We start from the raw sequence: 19511 nt of genomic DNA, 5'->3' as shown, positions 1-19511 counted from the left end.
TCAATGGTTTGGTCCAAGTGGCATCCATTGACAACCACAGTAGACCTTACCATGGTTTCTGGGTTTCTGGGTCACTTTGCTTCTCTCTCTCTCTCTCTCTCTCTCTCTCTCTCTCTCTCTCTCTCTCTCTCTCTCTCTTTTGTTCTGTTGGCTTTCTCTGTCTAAATCTGTTGATATTAGAAAAGAGTTTGGGCAATAACACTTCTCTCGAAGAGCAATTTATGCACACTGGAATGTGTATTTACATTTCAAATACCAATCAAATATTTCAGTGCATTTCCTCCACTGGCTTACAGTACCATAATGCATTAAAAATTTAGCATTTGCATCACAAACATTCTGTTTTCACTCTGCTGTGCTGACAATATTGTGATAAATTATACTCTACATAAACCACTGCAGACTTCAGGAGGTTGGAGAGCTAGCTAAGCAGCTAAGAGAACTTACGGCTCTTGCAGAGGACCTGGGCTCCATTCCCAGCACCCACATGGTGGCTCACAACTGTTTATAACTCCAATTTCAAGGGGTCTAATGCCCTCTTCCTGACCTCAACAGGCAGCAAACACACACAAGGTACACATACATACATGCAGGCAAGACACTCAAATACATAAATTTAAAAATAAAATTACGCAAAGCCAACAGACTTCAAACAGCTATGCAAGTTTTATTCAGAGTGCATCTTGTTTATAGCTTTAATTATTTAAAATGTAGTGCACCTTAGCCCACTTGTTGTTGCTATAACAAACTACCTGAACTGTGGTTTCTAAGAGATTTCTTGAGCTTCCAGTTTAGGATGTTAAGAAATCCAAAAGCATGGCATTGATATCTGAAAAGTGCTTCTTGCTGCATCACAACATGATGGAAAGTGTCACATGGCAAGATAATAAAAGCTACCCAGGAAAAGTTTACCTTTGTGGCACCTCCACTGTCACATAGCTCATTAATCTATAAATAGATTAAACCACTCATGAGGACAGATTCCTCATGATCCAACCACATTTCAACAGCCCCACCAACCCCTGCCAGCACCACTAAGGGAATCAGATTTCACTAGGAGTTCCAGAGGGCACAACCATGACAGTAGATTGAGCACACACTGACATTTCATCTTTGGAGTTTATTTAGGAAATGAAGCATAGCTCAGTGGTTCCAGAAAAATTAATACATAATCTAAATAGATGGTAATTTCAGAGAGATTTAGCTACATTAGCACTGCAATTTCCCAGCACCTATAATCTTCTAAATTGACTTATTTGATGTTCTTCAGATTGTTTCCTAAAGGCTTAGATTTGTATCTCAGTTGCTGCTTTTGAAATGTTCTTCCCCAATGGTGAATTTATCTAATGTAATTTTCACATTTGATGCCATCTTTCTCAAATGATGATACAGGACAGGAGGAATCATGTGGTTATTGCTTCACACTAAATCAGGACTTTGGTTCAAAATATGGATGAAAGAACTGTAAGGAAGACAAGAGGAGAGGAAGAGTTGGAGGCCTCTGGGTAAGGAAACTTTGTCCAGTGGGTCATGTCGCACAGTGTAATGATAAAAGAAAACATTCTCAGCAGAAATGAGCTGGTGTGTGCAGCTCCAGACTGAGGCTCCCAGGTTGGTCTGTCATTTCATTAAAAATTTTCCAAAACCCTGGTTTCCCTTCTGGATTCCTCCATGCCACCCTCTTGATGTCTCACTTGGTTTTCTTAAACAAATTCAATGAAATTAATAATGTGCTGAAGACTGCAGTTTGATGAAAACCATCTTGCAATGCCTACTTACACTTACAATGTTGGGGAACAGCTATGTCAGTGAAGACAGTGTGCCTTGTGTGCTACGCATGTGTTCATATCCATCAATCCTGTGTTTCTTGTCTAGACTGTGATGTTGTGCTAAAAGGGGAGAGAGTGGAGGGGTGTGGTTGGGTGTGATGTGTTGTGGCAATATTACAAACTCAGTCTCTCTCTCTCTCTCTCTCTCTCTCTCTCTCTCTCTCTCTTTTAAGAAAACACATCTTCCTGATTATCCGATTTATGGCAGGATTTTGAACTTCGGCGTTGAAACGTAAACAATGTAAATATACTCCACAACAACTAAATATTTAAGCTACTAAGAACAATGATCTTCGTTCCTTTACAGCAGAGCTGGTCTACTTCCTCCTACTTGAGCAAAAAGGGGAATTCAGACCTCAGCAGTTTATAGGACCTGGACAACATTGCTGTCCCCCTGCCTACTCAGCCTGAATTATCCTGCAGGCAAAGATACCTAGCAGGAATTCTGACCCAGCTCCTGGAATGGGTGGCTACACCTCGTTAAACTCTCACTCTTGGTCCTGATGCAGCTGCAAGTCCAGGGTCTAAAAATCTGTCTCCCAACATGAGCATCATGCCTTCCCCTTCTAGGCAGTCTTGGGATGCAGGTGCATCGCTGATTCTGAAGAGTCTCTTCTATTAGTCATCGCAGGTGTGTGTGTTGGGGGAAGGGACAGCCCGGACTCCCGCTGGACTGCCAGATGTTTAGTTTCTGGCCTGCTTGGAGCATGGGGTAAAGAACCTGGAGAAAAGCTCCTTCCCGCCCCCATGAGTCACTCCTGGGAAGATGCTCTGGCCAGCCTAGGATTTGCCCAAAGTGGAGGGGGCGGGAAGGATCAAATTCGCTTTGTTATTGGGAGAAAGGTGGGAGGAGAAAGGAAGGGAGAAAGAAGTGAGAAGAGGTAAGAGAGGAGAAGGGAAGAGAGAAGAGAAAAGAGAGGAGAGTTGTTTTGCAGCTGAAGACTAGTAAGGAAGAGCAACAGGGAGCGGCCAGGGCCCCGCTCCCCTCGGGGCTTCTGACAGCCGCACGCACCGTAATTCCCTTCCCGGAGCTGTGCAGATTTCCACAAACAATGACATCACCGGGCGCCGCCGGCGTGTGGTAGCGGGCGGATTTTCCTAGGCGCGCGGCGGCCAGGAGGAGCAAAGGCGCTCTGGGCTGGCGGGGGCGCGGACAAGCGGCGCCCCCGGGGACCCAGGCAGCCAGCTGGGCGAGGGAGGGCTGGGGCGGGCGGGGGCGGGCCCGGGGCGGCCCGGGGCGGAGCCCGCCGTTTCTCTAGCCTCCATTGGCTGCTGGCGGGCGCGCGTCACTCGGGCTGGCGCTCGCCTCTAGCCCTGTGGAATTGGATCCGAGGAGGAGCTGAAAATGCAGATTTAGCATCAAGCACAGACATACACTAGCTCTTTCTCTCGGGTACACATAGCTCCGCACATTCGCACCCCTGCCAGCCATCCAGGCTGCGCGACTCCACGGCTTGCCTGGTAGCCAGCTGCTGGTGGACAGAGCACAGATTTGCTGTTTGCCAAGCTTCTCTTTTGCCTCTTTTGCTATAAAAAGATTTTTAAAAGAAAAACAGAAACAAAAACTACATACCTATTTTTTATTTGCATCTTCCCTCCTCGTCCCCTGCTCCACCCGCCTGCGCGCCTCGCAGCCCCACTTTTCACTCGCAAAGAAGGATGGAGGGCGGTTGTGGATCCCAGTGGAAAGCGGCTGGGCTCCTCTTCTGTGTCATGGTTTTTGCGTCTGCCGAGAGACCCGTCTTCACGAATCATTTTCTTGTGGAGTTGCATAAAGACGGAGAGGAAGAGGCTCGCCAAGTTGCAGCAGAACACGGATTTGGAGTCCGAAAGGTAAGATTTCCCCCATGCATTTCACATGTTGTTTCCAGAGAAGAGACAGCCTTGCGCAATCTCGTTGCAGATTTGCAAGTTTTCTGTCTTTTTTCATGCTATGCAGCTATTCTGCTATCGGCTCTCAAACACGACATTGCCTCCGGTGATCTTTCGTGGGTTATGTAATTAAAATGTCCTTCATCTGTATTAGAAAGGTCAGCGAAATAATTTGTTGGTGTTTCACTTGGTGGGAGGGAAATAGGACCGCACCTTGCAAAGGATGCTGTGCGCCCGGGCTGCTGTCCGAGGTACCAAGTTTTCCAGGCTGCCTGGGGACAGAGGGATGGAGTCCAGAGCAGCTGGGCTTGACGTCGACTGCTTTGCCAGGGAATTCTCCCCGCCCCCACACCCTGGAGGAAGAATAGTTTCCCACCGACATGGCTCAAAGATTGAGCGTTGCAGTTGACCCCAGTTTTCCGACCCACGCCTAGAGGACTTCCCTCCTAACGACTTTGGTCCCTGCTTTTTTCAGCGGACAAGAGCTTTCTGACTTGGATACGTGGATGGGGTTCTATGTCCAAAACCCGTGCGGAACTTCTGCGCTCTGGCCCCCACCCACGACCTCCCACCCTCAAAGCGCACTCCAGTTTAGAGAGTTCTTAATGCCCTGCTGTAGGACACCTCGCCGCCCAAAGAGATGGATTCTGAGGGGGATTCCCCACCGAGGAGTCGAGGTGTCCTCTCCTGATATGTGGGCAGCCAGCATGGTTTTCCCGGGAGAGCACGGGGATCCCCGTTCCAAGAAGTTGTCCGAGCTGAACTGTTCGGGCACTTGGATAGGGTTTCGGTCTTCGGGTGCCGCTGGCCACCTCTGGAGAAGTTAGGATACTCATCCTAGGGGGAACAGAGGAGAAGAATGCGCTTGCGGGGGGGGGGCATGCGTGACCCACTTGTTCTGCCTGCGAAATATCTGTATCTGAGGTCTGGAATGTCCTTAGGGGACCTGGCACTACTGGGGGAGAGTGGGTATGTGAGAAGAAGCGAGAGGGAGGGGATTGGAAGGTCAAGGATGTGGCTTGGTACCCGTGGACCAGGAGGACTTCAGTGGGGTTTTAGGCCCCATCCCCTCCCTCCTGGTCTCACAAGGAAATCGCTGTGAAAGAGCAGTAGGCTTTCTTCTTGGAAGGGCAGCAGGCTGGGTCTCTTCTGTCTGGACTTCCTATGCCTCTCACTGGGCTCTCAGCCACCACGAAGACTCCTTCAGGAGCGCAGGGCACTCCCGCCTCCACTTACCAGCGCAGCAGTGCGTTTCCACCGCAGCTGGGTTTGGCAGCGAGTTTGACAGAGGTCCTGGAGGAGGCGCGGGTCTGCGGGTGGCGCGCGGGCGGGTCTCACACACAGAGAACTAGTTGCTCCAAAGAAGTGTAGGTGAAGCGGGGTAGACCAGACTCCTGCTGATGGAGCAGTAGGCTGGCCTTCCTAACTAGGGCCCACCGTGGCTGTTTTCAAAGACATCCAACCCTGGAATAAGCGTACCCTCCCCACCTCACTCCTCCCCTCCCCCAAAAAATTTAGCAAGACCCAGGGTCCTATCGCCATTGGATATGAGTGATTATGGTTAGCTGATAAGCTGATGGTAAGAACTTTCATATGTCATAGTACTTGCATACTTTCCTTTTTGAAAAAAGATTTCTTTTATTACCAATTGTATGGTGCAGGCTAGCAGAGGACAGAGGCATCAGATCCCCTTGGAGCTGGAGTTACAGAAGGTTGTGAACTGTTCCATGTGGGTCCTGAGAACTGTATGCACCCTTAACTCTGAGCTCTCCCTCCAGCCGGCTTTCATACATAAGTTCAAGGAGAATTTAACAGTCATGACAGTGAAATTGATGCTAGGCAAAGTATAGACATACTTTCTCCCCATTATTTCTTGGAGAGGAGTCCACTGATTTTTTTTTTTGTTGTTGCTGTTGCAATGTAAAGCTAAAATTCCCATCTGTGAAGAACAAGCTTTCATTTTACTATCTCTTTTATTCCATTTCCTTATCCTCCCCTAACCAAATCCTATGACTTTTTCCCTGATGCATATTCAAAAACTAATCAGTGTATGTCAAGATTCCTTTGCCTGAAGAAGCTTCATGGTGTAGTGTCTGCTCCCAAAGAGCTCTCTTTCCCTCCTTTGGATCCATGTGCTGCTGATCTGTCAAGATCTGGACCTAAATCTTGCCAGATGCTACAACCATAAAGAGCTTTTCCTCTCCCAAATGTCCACAAGGCAGAGACAGCTGGTACCCTCTGTTCCATCCTCAGTCACTCGTGTAAATAAGTCAAAGTGAGGCAGGTTTGTTTTTCCACTGGGCAGTTAAGTATTCAGAGCTGACATCATCTGTATTCCTGGCTTCCTCACCTTAACCAGCACACTGATGTGCTTTAGAGAACTTATTAGCCTGGTTTATTTACTCTGTGTCCCAGGCATACTATGGGATAATGCTTTTGTACACTGGTTTAACAAAATGCTGATTGGTTGGTAGCCAGGCAGGAAGTATATGCAGGATAAGCAAACAAGGAGAATTCTGGGAACAGGAAGACTGAGTCAGGAGACACCAACCTGCCATCCAGGGAGCAGCATGTCATGGCACATAGGTAAAGCCACAGAAAAACGTGGCAACATATATATTAACATAAATGGACTGAGTTTAAATGTAATAGCTAGTCAGTAGTTAGCCTGAGCTAATGGCCAAGCAGTTTTAATTAATATAAGCTTCTGTGTGTTTACTTGGGGGACATGAGTAGGAGAGATTTGTCCCAACCACTGGCTGGCCAAGACACAGGAAAACTTCAGCTACACAGGCACTGTGCTCTCTTGGTCTCGTTGTGCTGCTCTATGCTTGACCCAACTTTTGTCATTTGTTTTGCATTTGGAACCCCAAGACATACTTCTCTGTGATTGTTCTAAGCTCTAGCAGCCTCCTTACTTTTTCCTGCTCAATGCTAAGGATGAAAGATTCTCAGTAGTTAGTTATTCATACATAGGAAGGGGCAGCGATGCAGATGGGAATAGCCTTCTGTGTTATAGGTTATCTCATCCTAACCTTGCAAAAGGAATAGAAATAGCTTCAACCCTAGTTCTCAGATGAAATTCAAAGCTCTAAGGTATTAAGTAACTGCCTAATGTTGACAAAGGGAATAACCCAAATATAAATCCAAATTCACTTGACTAGAAGCGGCCTTCAGGAAGCCCTGACTGTCAAGAACTTTGCTTTGGAGGTACCATTTTGTAAACATGAAAATTTTCCCTTCCATTTTCTTCCTTTTTTACCTTTACTCTAATTACTGTTAGTTTGCTCTTGATAATGTGAACATGTGCCATTGACTACTGAGCACATCTATATGCTTCTTCAAAAGAGAAAAGCTTAAATAACCTGCCCTTTCCTACCCTGGATGCCACATGCTGTGCTGGGCATTAAATCCGGGGAAAGGTTTTGATCATGATTTAATGTTTTCATCACTAGAAGACCATTAGTAAATAATTATGTTTCCTCCAGTAAATGGAGTAAAGTACATGTCTAATTCCTTTCTGTTTTATTTTGACCTGGTCTTCACCCCAAAACATATCCATCTGAGATGCTATGTCTAAAAATTTAGCTAGTGATGAAACTGACTTCAAACAACACCGCCACTTCTCAGAACACTGGGTGTTTTGTTTTGTTTTTTATTCTTCTGATATGGAAAATAAACATTACTTACCAAAATGATAACATTCCATACCAAACAGTTTCAGCCAGTTTTGAGGGGGGTGGGGGAATATTCAGCAAAATAAGGAAAGGGTTAAGTTTTTCTAAGAGAGTTAACATTTTAAACATTGTTAGGTACTTCTGTTTTACTGTAACGTGTTTGGGTTTTTACCCACAGTGGACTAACTCCAGGGTGCTTGCTCCAGGTAACATTGTATGACCATTTTCATATGTGTATGAATATTTTTCAATTCTAAAAGCAATCTAATAATAATTGTGCTGTAGGTAATAAAAATAAATTTTGGATCATTTTATTTTAGGGACATATAATTTAACTTATGAGAGAACATAATTTAATATTTTCACAAAATGAGCACACTGTGTCAAGAGTACTGAAGTCAAGAAAGAATGACTATCAGGAACCCTAAGGCCTGCTATTGCTTCATTGAGTGCTTCTGAGGTTAGGCAAATATAAACATTGCTTTGGGGGATGCCAAGTCTAGCTGGCACTCCATATCCAGGTGGCTTCATATCTGCACTCAACCAGAGATGGGTGGAAAATGTTTTAAAACCAAAGGTACATCTGTACTGAACAGATGTTTCTTACCTTGTTATGTTTCCCAAAACAATTTGTTTACCATTTACATAGCATTTACACTGCATTAGGTGCTACAAGTAAGTAGAAATTATTTATAGTACTTGTGGAAGTATGCATGCTGACTACATGCAAATCGTACACAATTTTGTATAAGGGATCAAGTATTTGGGACTTAGGTAAACACCAAAGATGCTGACACCAGTTCCCAGTAGATGCTAATAGGCAACAGTATATGTTTTTGGCTAGACATGCATGTGCCTTTTTGTTGGAAATTACTAGAATGAATTCCATGAGTCATGCATATATTTGAGATTAGGAAGTTGTAGTTAGAGTTTTCCTGCCTGGCACACAGTCAGGACAAATCTCCGTCACCCGCCAGGCCCATAGACACTCAGAACCAACCAAGTAAACACACAGAAACATTGTTTAGAAACTGTATGGCCATGGCAGGCTTCTTGTTATCTACTTCTTCTATCTTAAATTAACACATTTCTATTAATCTATATTTGCCACGTGGCTCGTGGCTTACCATTACCTTACATCTTCCTTGTCATGGTCGAGGCTGGTAGAATCTCCACCCCAGCCTTTCACCTCCCAGAATTCTCTTCTCTCTTGTCCCACCTATACTTCCTGCCTGGCCTGGCCAAGCAGAATTTTATTTACACAAAGCGATATCCACAGTAGGAAGTAGTATTGGTTTGGGTTTTTTGTTTGTTTGTTTGTTTGTTTGTTTTTTTGTTTGTTTTTTGTTTTGTTTTGTTTGTTTTTTGTTTTGTTTTGTTTTTTGTTTTTTGTTTGGTTTGGTTTGGTTTTTGTTTGTTTTTTGTTTTGTTTTGTTTTGTTTTGTTTTGTTTTGTTTTGTGGGTTGTTTTTTTTTTTTTTTTTATTGCTGTGTTTCCTGGTGATGTACTGCCAACTTGACACAACAACTAAGAGTTAACGGGAAGAATACGTCTCAAATGAGGGAACTGCTTAAATTGAATAGACCTGTGGGGAATTGTCTTGACTGTTGATTGATGTGGGAAGACCCAGCCCATGGTGGAAGGTGCCAACCCACAAGGTGTTACTAAGTTGTATAAGAAAACTTGCTGAGTATGAGCACAGGAGCAGTGTTTCTCAATGAGTTTTACTCCAGTTCCTGCTTGAGCTCCTTCCTTAACTTCCTTCAGTGATGGGCTGTGACCTGGAATTGTAGACAAAATGAACCATTTCCTTCCTTGAGTTGCTTTTGGTCGTGATGTTTATCACAGCAACCAAGAGAACACTATGTGACAAATCACTACAATATGCATCCCTTGGAACTGCATTGAATCTGGTAGGGCTTAGTCGAGTCCTTTGCTATAAAGCCCTAAAAAGATAAAATCATCAGCCAGCAGTGTCCTCATCTAGAAGCATGACAATGAATAAACAGCTTCCAGGTAGACACGGATTTTCAGAAGCATTTTGTTTTCAAAAGCATTTTGTTCTTCATGGATATAGACTAGGGATCTTCATTTCCTCATTGGCTACTGTTTAGAACAAGGCTCAGCTCCTAGAGGCTACCTTCCCTGACTCACAGCTAGCCTCCTTCCACAGGCCTGTACCTGCGGTAACCATTCAAATATCTTCCTTCTATAAAGGCCCTGTCCCTTTCTTAGGTCAATCAACCTGATTGGGGCAGGCCCACCAAGATAATTCCTCTTCTCAGTTTTTTTTTCTGAAAAACTGATTTGGTAGCCTAAATATGCTTGATTATTACCTCCAACTTTTATAATCTAATTTCAAAAGTGAAATCCATCCAATTTACAGTCACAACCCATATTACCTCACTTGAGGGAGGAGATTATAAAGGACATCAACAGTGGGAAACACAAGTCTTGGGTTACCTCTCAGAATTCTGCCTACTACAGACAAGCAGCCACAAGGTCTCTCAAAGCAATTATAATATTGTACATGTCCACCAGCAATGCCTGAGGGCTCCAGATACTCCATACTCTCACCCATATTTGATATTTCACACCTCTTTGCTCTTAGCCGTTCTGATAGGGTGTAGTCATACTACCTTCCAATTTTCATTGCAGCTTTGTCTGATGAATAGCTAGACTAAAATGTCTCACAATGTGTTGTGTTTTTGACACTCTTTTATTCAGCATTTATTCTTAACTGGTCAGAATGCTGATTATAAGAGACTAAGTGATCATCCCTAAATGGGACATCTACTTTAATCCTACCCTCACCAAGGCTCAAGAAATATAGTAGATAGGAAGAATGTAAGAGCCAAATGATGGGAAGTAGTGCTCTGAAATGCTGTCACAATCATGAACTCACAATGGTTATGATTACTTATATAAGACCTATAAAAGATCAAGCCAGCCCAAATTTCATCACAGATGAGGCAGATGATCTCCAGACCTCTGTTCCTTATTAAGGAACTGTTGGTAGTGGATACTTTCTGTGACTGAGAGAATCACTCTTTTTTGAAGATGCAACGTCTGGTAGGTTTCCTACTCAACAATGCATGGCCCCATACACATGCACATATAAACAGTACTAACTGGATTTACATAAACAAAAAAAGGGCATTATAATGAGAGGAGACTTGCAGGAGACATTCAGAGAGTTGTAAGAGGGGAAGTGGGAGGTAGATATGATCATATTTCATTGTGTACATTTATAATATTCTAAAAAAATTAAATAAGTAAAAATATTAGGGTTGCAAAAATCTAATGTACTGTGTGTGGGAGCTAAGAACAGTGCTGGGTGCATAGAATTAGATATCTTTTGTTGGTGGTGGCAATAATCAGACAGTGGCCTAGTAATACCCTTTTACAATAAGGAAGCAGTCATGTGTTGACTTGCAGTAGATCATGAAAGTAATAGACCCCAGCCCGATAGCAATCCATCTGTGGATTAGTAATAGTTCATGAAATGGCCCATATCCTAGATTTCCATGAAGTTGGTTCACTATAGACTATGGTAATTGTTGCAGCTAGCCATTCCGTCTTCCTTAGATTTTCACTGACTAGCTGCCTTAGAGAAGAGAAAAAATTCCATGAAGCTAATCCAAGCCACCGGAGATCCAGTCTCCACAAAGTCACTTGTAGGAGCAGCTGAAACCTTAATCATCAAACTTACAACCCCTTTTCCTTGACCTGTGCTAATACATATTTTTCAGCCTGAGTTATAGACAAGCCTGACCATGCAACATTTCTAATCCATCTCATGTAAACAGAAAAAAAAAAAAAAATGTGTTCTTGGCCTATGCCTGATGCACTAAAAGAAAAGTCCTTACCAAATGATTCTTCGTGTCCTTTTTTTTCCCCCCTGAGGCTGAGTGATATTAAGAAGAGCCGCTTTGAAAGCCAAATCATGACAGTTAACATAGTCACAAAATGAAAGGAGTCCAGATTTCCAATTGCTGACCCTGAAGACTTTCGATGAGTGAGAAGAAAACTGTTAAAGTAGGGCACTGAGATTTGTGGGTTTATCTTTAGAGCAGTCAGCATTACCCAAGCTAATAGGCTGTCAATAAATATCCTCTTTCTCCATTGCTAGAGTCAGTTTCTAACCTTCCAACTAAACCAAGACAAATCACAACAAAAATAATCTTCCAATGTCTTTGAGAGCCCCTATGTTATCTCATGCTATCAGTGAACTCTTTAAAGATTTTTAATTTGCTTTCTCTAGAAAGGACATAAAATTCTTTCAAAGCTCTATCTGCCTACTGCAGCCAATAAAGCTACTCATAATAGATGCATAATATGTACTTCTTCAGTGACAAAACTCTTGGACAACCGTTGATAATTTGGCCATAAGCACAAAAACAATGTGCTGAAAGAAGTGTGATTCCAAAAACTACCCCTGTAGGATCTTTTTCTCTGTAAGACAAAGTTGAGTCAGGAAGTAAAAGCAATTGACAATCATCAAGTGAGCCATTGGCACACTTATGTTTCCCTACAATTCCCAACTTAGGAATTAACAGTAGAGAAATGGCGGAGATCTTTGCACAGAAAAAAATAAAGTCTGTGATTAAGGCATGATCAAATACAAAAGGAGAGAGGATGGTGCTTCCTAAGTAAATGAAACTGGGAATCTAGATCTAGTTCAGGGCATCTTACAGCAATAGATCATGTTCAACATGGTGCTGAGTCAGGCCACAGTTGAGTATGCTATAATTATACATTCAGCTATAACTTCTCAAAGAAGCCAAGCTTTACTTAAAAAAACAAAAAAGTAAGCTTTAAATTTTTTCTCCTGTTTGATCTCATATTTGTACTCAGATCCATCATTTGGAGAAGAAAAAACTTTACTGAACTTGTACATTTTCATCTTCATTTGCTATCTAAATAATGTGACAATCAAGAACAGGAGTTATATTTGACTTTCTTCGTTGACATGTATTGGTTATGAATACTGCTCACTGGTTTTCAAGATCACAAATGGCTAAGGAGTTAAGAAAATACAACTGAATTAGTGCTGCTACCCTACTGGGTATGAGCAGGTGAAACTAATATAAAAAAATTACACGGACTTGGAAGATTGTTTTTGTCTCCAAGCTAATTTGACTACAATGTTTTGAGGAGTGTATATGCTGAGAGCTTTTGGAGAGTGTAACCAAATAAAATAAGCCCTTACATTGTGTGTGAAGTAATGGTACAAACTGTGACATGGAGTGAAAACTCAGGGCTTCACGTGATATTGATAGTAGGTTGACAAGGACGGAAAAAAAATGGCAAGATTCAGGTCTCTCTTCTTTTATAACTTTCAAATTGACATTAAATTCCATAAACATTTTTTTCCTAATTTTATTATCTTTAAGTATGCCAAGTAAAAGAAGCCCTACAAGAAGCATTTAAAAACATTATCTGAAACCTCAGGTTTCAGAGGGAGTTTCAGGGACACTGGAGAAGTTGAGAGAGGGGTGGATATCACCAAAATGCATTGTACTCAAGTATGAAATTCTCAAAAAATGAAAAATAAAATAAAAGGAAATGTCTTATCACCACTCATTATTTCCTTATAAAAACTTTAATAAAAAAAAACATTATCTTAAGTATCATTACTCAGAGGTGACCATCACCAATCATTTCAATGCAGATATCTATGTATGAATATGTAGAGAGAAAAGAGAGATGAGCAACCCACTTACAGAAGTAGAATCACATCATACATAGTGTCTTTAAGTTTTAAACCATCTGATTTAATCACTATAGACAATAACAAAGGAGAAGAGTAAAGGAAAATTAAAATTATTATGCTTCAAATAAATTTGCTATATAAAGTATATTTTCAAATAAATTTCCCAGAATTTAAGAAAAATATGCATATAAGATTTATGAGTTTGTCATTACATATTGAGGAGAGAGAATATATAAATATCTGTTTAATTACACATTTAATTATTTAATTGTGTATTTCAAATTGTAATGAGTATAGACTCATTTGATTTGCCAAATGGGAAAATTAGGATGCTAGGACTTTCCTTTGCCTTGCTGCTTATACTGATCAGTGTTTGTTGATATGTCATTTCTGTATCATGTCACATATAATTGTTAACTTCCTATTCTACATAAAGCCATAATGCATAGTATTTCTTACACTTATTCCATCTGAAATTCACTTCTCATTCCACTACAAATCATTTTGCCATGCTTCTTCAAGCGGAAATTATTCACTCTCATTAAAATTTTTAGTTTTATTGAAAAACAAAGAGGGCAGCATAAACATAAAAGGACAATTGTCCTCAAATTGAGGTTAAAAAATTAAAGGGGAAATATAGACAGTGAAGTTCTATTTGTTAAGCAATTGGCAACCACCAAGTGAGCCATTGACACACTTCTGTTTCCCTACAATTCCCAATGTAGCAATTAATAGTAGTAAAATGGAAGAGATCTTAGCACACACAAAAAAATAAAGTCTATGATTAAGGCATGATCCAACAAAGCTTCAGAGGGAGATGTGGTAATGGTACTGCTATGGTTTGGCTATATGATGTCCCCACACACTTGTGTTTTGAGCACTTTGTCCCTAGATGGTGGCCCTGTTTTGAGAGGCTGTGGAACCCTTGGGGCATGGTGCCTAGCTAGTGGACAAGGGCCACTGGGTGGACCTGAGAGGATTTTAAACCATTCTTGCTTCTGTTCTCTGATTCCTGATTCACTATGATGTGAACAGCAGCTGCCTCATGTTCCTACCATTGCAGACAAACTCCCCTGCAGCTAATAAGCTGTATTGCCTGAAACCATGAGCCAAAAGGATCCCTTCCTCCCCTAGGCAGCTCCTGTCATGTATTTTGACACAGTGGCAAGAAATGTAACCAATACAAACATCCATTTAGGAGTTGTCATTATTTCGAAGGACAAGAAATCAAAGTCAACCTTTAGAGTAAGGGAAGAGAGGATGGGACTCAAAGGGAAACAAAATTTTGGGCACTGCTCATGGGAATTGGAGAGAAAACTGAGGAAAAATTATAATGATTTGTTGGTAGTGCTGGGATATGTGGATAATTTGGGAGAAAGAATTAACAACATAGAGTCATTTTCTAAAGAAACACTCAGATTGGGTGTGAAGAAAAAGGAAGTATTGATACTTGAGATAACTAGAGCTCTCTAATGTGCAGTGGACCTCAATGTTGTCCTGTCTATGGAGGTATTTATATGACAATTTCACTTACACACTAGTTGATAGTTTCTCTGACCTGGGACTAGCCTACTCTCAGAGTAGAATATAAAGATGAAGAGGTTATGTGCACTAAACTGTAAGACCCTCAGGATTCTGAGCAGAAGCCTTCATAATGAAGGTCAGCTGTGGATGGTCAAACAAATGGAAATGTCAGATGCCAATGATTCCTTCCAGAAATATGGTGGGTTGTGAAGGGAGGGAGGAAGCAGTGTGGTTGGGTGTGATTAGAATGACTCTAATGAACAATGATTTCTAAACGCTTGTCACACCACTGGCAGATTGCTACTCTACCAAAATATTGTGACATTCCTCACTAATTGAGTCTGTATTATTCCAACTGGTTTATCCAGAGTCATTTACATTTTCACAAATAATAACTGCAATTATAGAATTACAGCCTGTCGGAGAAGGAAGAGATTTTTAGAAAAGTATTGATTTTACCCTTCATTTTACACATGAGGGAAAGGATATTAAATATGATATTTATGATGTTTTATTTGTTGTTTGCTGGTTTATTTTGCTTGGGTTTTTTCATTTATTTGTTTATGTTTGGATATTTTGTTTTGTTTTCTTTGTTGTGTTTTTTGTTTTGTTTCATTTTTAACGTAAGAGTTTCCTAAATAGTCCAGGCTGGCTAACTCATTATGTACCTCTGAGTGGTCTCATATTTATGATAGCCCTCCTACCTTGGCCTTCTGAGATTTCAGGCATGAACTACCATGTCTATTGAAATAGTTGTGTAATTGAGTACTTGTGTGGTTGTTTGAATGAAAATGGCCCCATAGACTCATATGTTTGAATTTTAGTCCCCAGTGGAACTCTATAGGAGGATTAGCAGCTGTGTCCTTATGAAGGAAGTATGTCACTTGAATGGGGCATGCTTGAAGTTACAAGACTTTCACCATTCCCAGTGTTCTTGCACCTCCTGCTTATGGATCCAGATGTGAACTCTCAGCTGTTCTTGCCACCATACCTCTACTCCACCTATTATGGACTCTAATCCTCTGAAACTGTAAACCCAATTAAGTACTTTCTTTTCTAAGTTACCATGGTCATGGTGTTTCATCACAGTGGTAGAGAAGTAACTGGGACAGCTTTCAGTGACCATTGAGTTGTGTTGCTTATCAGTTGTGCTTTGGAGACACCAAGCCAGTTTTGCAGGACAAAGGAGACAACAAACTAGACCAAGTGATGTAGTTAGAGTTTTCCTGCCTGGCCCAGTCAGGACAAATCTCTCTCACCCGCCAGTCCCACAGTCACTCAGACCCAACCAAGAAAGCACACAGAGACTTACATTTGTTTAGAAACTGTATGGCCATGGCAGGCTTCTTGTTATCTACTTCTTCTATCTTAAATTAACCCATTTCTGCTTATCTATACTTTGCCACATGGCTTGTGGCTTACCAGTGTCTTTACATGTTGCTTCTCATGGCGGCGGCTGGCGGTGTCCCTCTCCAGTCTTCTACTTCCCAGAATTCTCTTTTCTCTTGTCCCGCCTATACTTCCTGCCTGGCCACTGGCCAATCAGAACTTTATTTACATAGAGCGATATCCACAGCAAAGTGATATTCCTGGGAGTGATGGGCCTTAAGGGCTACTAGCCATTTCGATTCAGTGAGCTGATCCCATCAATTCACTTCAGACCTCCCCAGTCTGCTTCCTGCGATTTTACTCCTGAAATATTTATGAATTCTGGCTTTCTAAACAAGGCTGCTCATAGATTCAGGGATTCCAGCAACAGTTTGTTGGATTTACCTTTGGTGAAAGACAGCATAGGTATCTATATTTCTCTGAGTACACTCTTGGTGAGTTTATTAATTATTTTTTCTGTTGCTGTGCTAAAACACCATGACCCAAAACAACTTATAAAAAGAAGAGTTTATTTGAACTTACAGTTCCAGGATGATAAGAGTTCATCACCATTATGGCAGGAAGGATGACTGGAGTAGGATGCTGAGAACTCACACCCTTTACTGTAAGCACACAAAAAAGGAACTGCACAAGATATAAGCTTTTATACTCTCAAAGCCCACCTACAGTTACACACCTCCTCCAACAAGGCCACACCTCTTAATTCTTTCCAAACGGTTCTATCAACTGGGGACCAAATACTCAAACATATGAACCTATTGGGAATATTCTCTTTCAAACCACCATAGTGACTAACACAGTGCTGTGCATTCAGGAAGCACTCAATCAATATCCAAATCAATGATGAGAGAGACCTGAAAGCTTAGCATCACCATTTGGTGCTCTCTGTGGAACATGCAGATATGCCATGAGATGCTGCTGCAGTAAAGAAAGCTAAGTGAGCAAAATATTTGTTGCACGAGTGTGAGGACTGAGATCAGATCCCACAACCATGTAGGAGAAGCTGAATGTGGTTGGCATGCTTGTAGCTAGAATCCTGGAAAACAGAGACAGACAGGTTCCTGGGCTCAGCCATAGCCAGTCTAGCTGACTTGGTGGGTTCTAGGTTCAGTGAGAGACTGTCTCAAAACATAAAGTAGAGAGTGATAGGAGAAGATAGTTGAAGCTGACATCTGGCCTCCACACATGCAAACAGAAGCAAGCCAATCTATGTGTGCACACTTATATACACACTCATTCACAGAAAATAAGAGAACTAGGCATATAAGAAGTGGTAATCTGATGACCCTATTTTGTGACTATATTAAATGGATTCCAATTAATTGTTTGCTCTTAATAACCTAACATCTGTGACTTGATTGTTAATTAAGAACTTAGTGACAAGAGGGGTAAAAGGTGATCCACAAATACTATCTTTTTTAGCATGTTCTTGGCTTCTATAAGGAAAAACATAGCTTCACCAGATATCAGCCATTATCTTTCTTCGTAATAGAGGTTCAGGCACAAGAAGATGGTTGACATTCAAAAGTCAACTCTAGTTTATTTCTGATGACTACATTTCCATACACCATTAGACAAGACTAGGAGGAGGCAAAAAAGATCTGGCAGAGCCCAAAATTTGAAGCAAAGGTGAGAAACAAAACCATCTGTGGGTTGTTTGAAGTCTGAAAGCATAACTTTGTGGTTAGAAGAAGGATAGGATGAAGAGGAAGGATAGGATGAAGAGGAAGGATAGGATGAAGAGGGAAAACAGGATGAAGAGGAAGATAGGATAAAGAGGGAGATAGGATGAAGAGGGAATATAGGATGAAGAGGAAGATAGGATGAAGAGGAAGATAGGATGAAGAGGGAGATGGGATGAAGAGGAAGATAGTATGAAGAGGGAGATAGAATAAAGAGGGAGATAGGATGAAGAGGGAATATAGGATGAAGAGGAAGATAGGATAAAGAGGGAGATAGGATGAAGAGGGAATATAGGATGAAGAGGAAGATAGGATAAAGAGGGAGATAGGATGAAGAGGGAATATAGGATGAAGAGGAAGATAGGATGAAGAGGGAGATAGGATGAAGAGGGAGATAGGATGAAGAGGAAGATAGGATGAAGAGGGAGATGGGATGAAGAGGGAGGACAGGATAAAGAGGGAGAATAGGTACCAGCTGAAAGGTATCTTGGACAGCTGTATCTTCAGGGAGGTTTGGCATGAGCCCTCATTTTAAGCCAGCAGTGGAAGCTAGAAATAAATCACCCCAGACAGTTAGCTGGAAAAAAAGGAAAGAACCAAAGAATGATTATGGGATGTTTGAATCAGTTTACAACAAAGTAAACAAGGGCCACAGTCACACCAGGAGAAGAGGGTAGAATGTCCAATTCATGTGCTAAGTGTGTACTGAGTACATCCCATAAGCAGGTATGATGTAGGCCACAGAAATACGAACTTTGAGAAAAAAAAAAACCAACCATGGTTCAGTCCCTTGGGTATAACAAAGGTTCTGAGAAATGGGAGAAAAAATCAAGTTCAGGTGTCCACTTTTTGAGCCTTCGCTTGTGTCAGTGGTTCCATTGACCAAAGAAGCTACATAGTCAACTTCAGAGTCAGTGTGGGAGGAAACTACCTCGGAGAATGGATTTAGGGAGACAAAACAAAATGAGGATAATTACCATGGCATTCTAAAACAGGATCCTCTGATGGTCACCATGTCTCTGGATTATTTCATTAAATGGTAGGAAAGTTGCAAAATTTAACCAGCAGCACCATTTCTCCTTGGCTGTGGGTTGATTGTTCTCTTGGAGAACATTGAATCTCTAGCCCTTCTTCCAGCCCCATGTGGATGAATCATGAACCTAAGAACACTCACAAGGCAGAGGAACATGAAAAGCTTTGGCATTGTAAGGACAACTCCAGCATGGGCCAAGGGAATGCAGGCAGGGAGTCAACATCATTTGTTATAGAGAGGACATAAAGCTAGATAAAATACAGGCCCTTTATTTAAGGAATTCCAAAGAGAAGTTCTTTTCCAAGCAAGTAGAGCACTGGTGAGTCTCCTTGCATGTGAGGCAATGACTATCAGCAGAATGGAAGACTACCTGGAGCAGGCAATGTCAAAATCATATGAGTTATGTTGGGGTCTGTAGTTTGTACAGATTAAAACAAAAGGAAATTTGTAGATGAGGATACAGGATGTATAAGAAAATATCCAGGAGTCTTAAAGAGACCACAGTAGTTGTTCTGACTAGATGCTAAGAGACTAGGAGATGAGGTCAACAAAGTGGGCCAGGGCCAACTCAAGAAAAGTTTCCCACCATAAGCTGAGGCATTTTCATTTCACAGCTAGATAGAGGGAGGCATTCAAAGATACTTAGAAAGTTTAAAAGAGTGGCCACATACAGGAAATCCTAGAATGATGGATAAGCTAACAGAGAAAAGCGGGGGGGGGGGGGCGGGGGGGCACTAGATCTCAGCCTGTACCGTTTGTCCCACAGAATCAGCCATATCTAGCAGACAG

At 41.8% G+C, this 19511-nt stretch overlaps 1 protein-coding gene across 1 annotated transcript in view; it reads left to right on the top strand.

Moving 5' to 3' along the window:
- The first annotated feature begins 3126 nt into the window (after positions 1–3126).
- The window catches only part of Pcsk2 (proprotein convertase subtilisin/kexin type 2), a 260763-nt gene continuing 244378 nt past the window's right edge, over positions 3127–19511 (top strand). Inside the window, exon 1 of the mRNA XM_036184115.1 lies at positions 3127–3662. Coding sequence (XP_036040008.1) covers positions 3489–3662 — 174 coding nt within the window. The 5' untranslated portion in view covers positions 3127–3488. The remainder of the gene's footprint in view (positions 3663–19511) is intronic.

The sequence above is a fragment of the Onychomys torridus genome, chromosome 4, assembly GCF_903995425.1.
Source record: "Onychomys torridus chromosome 4, mOncTor1.1, whole genome shotgun sequence".
NCBI classification, from domain to species: domain Eukaryota; kingdom Metazoa; phylum Chordata; class Mammalia; order Rodentia; family Cricetidae; genus Onychomys; species Onychomys torridus.
The sequence above is the reverse complement of the archived record's forward strand: the minus strand, read 5'-3'. Positions and strand labels throughout refer to the sequence as shown.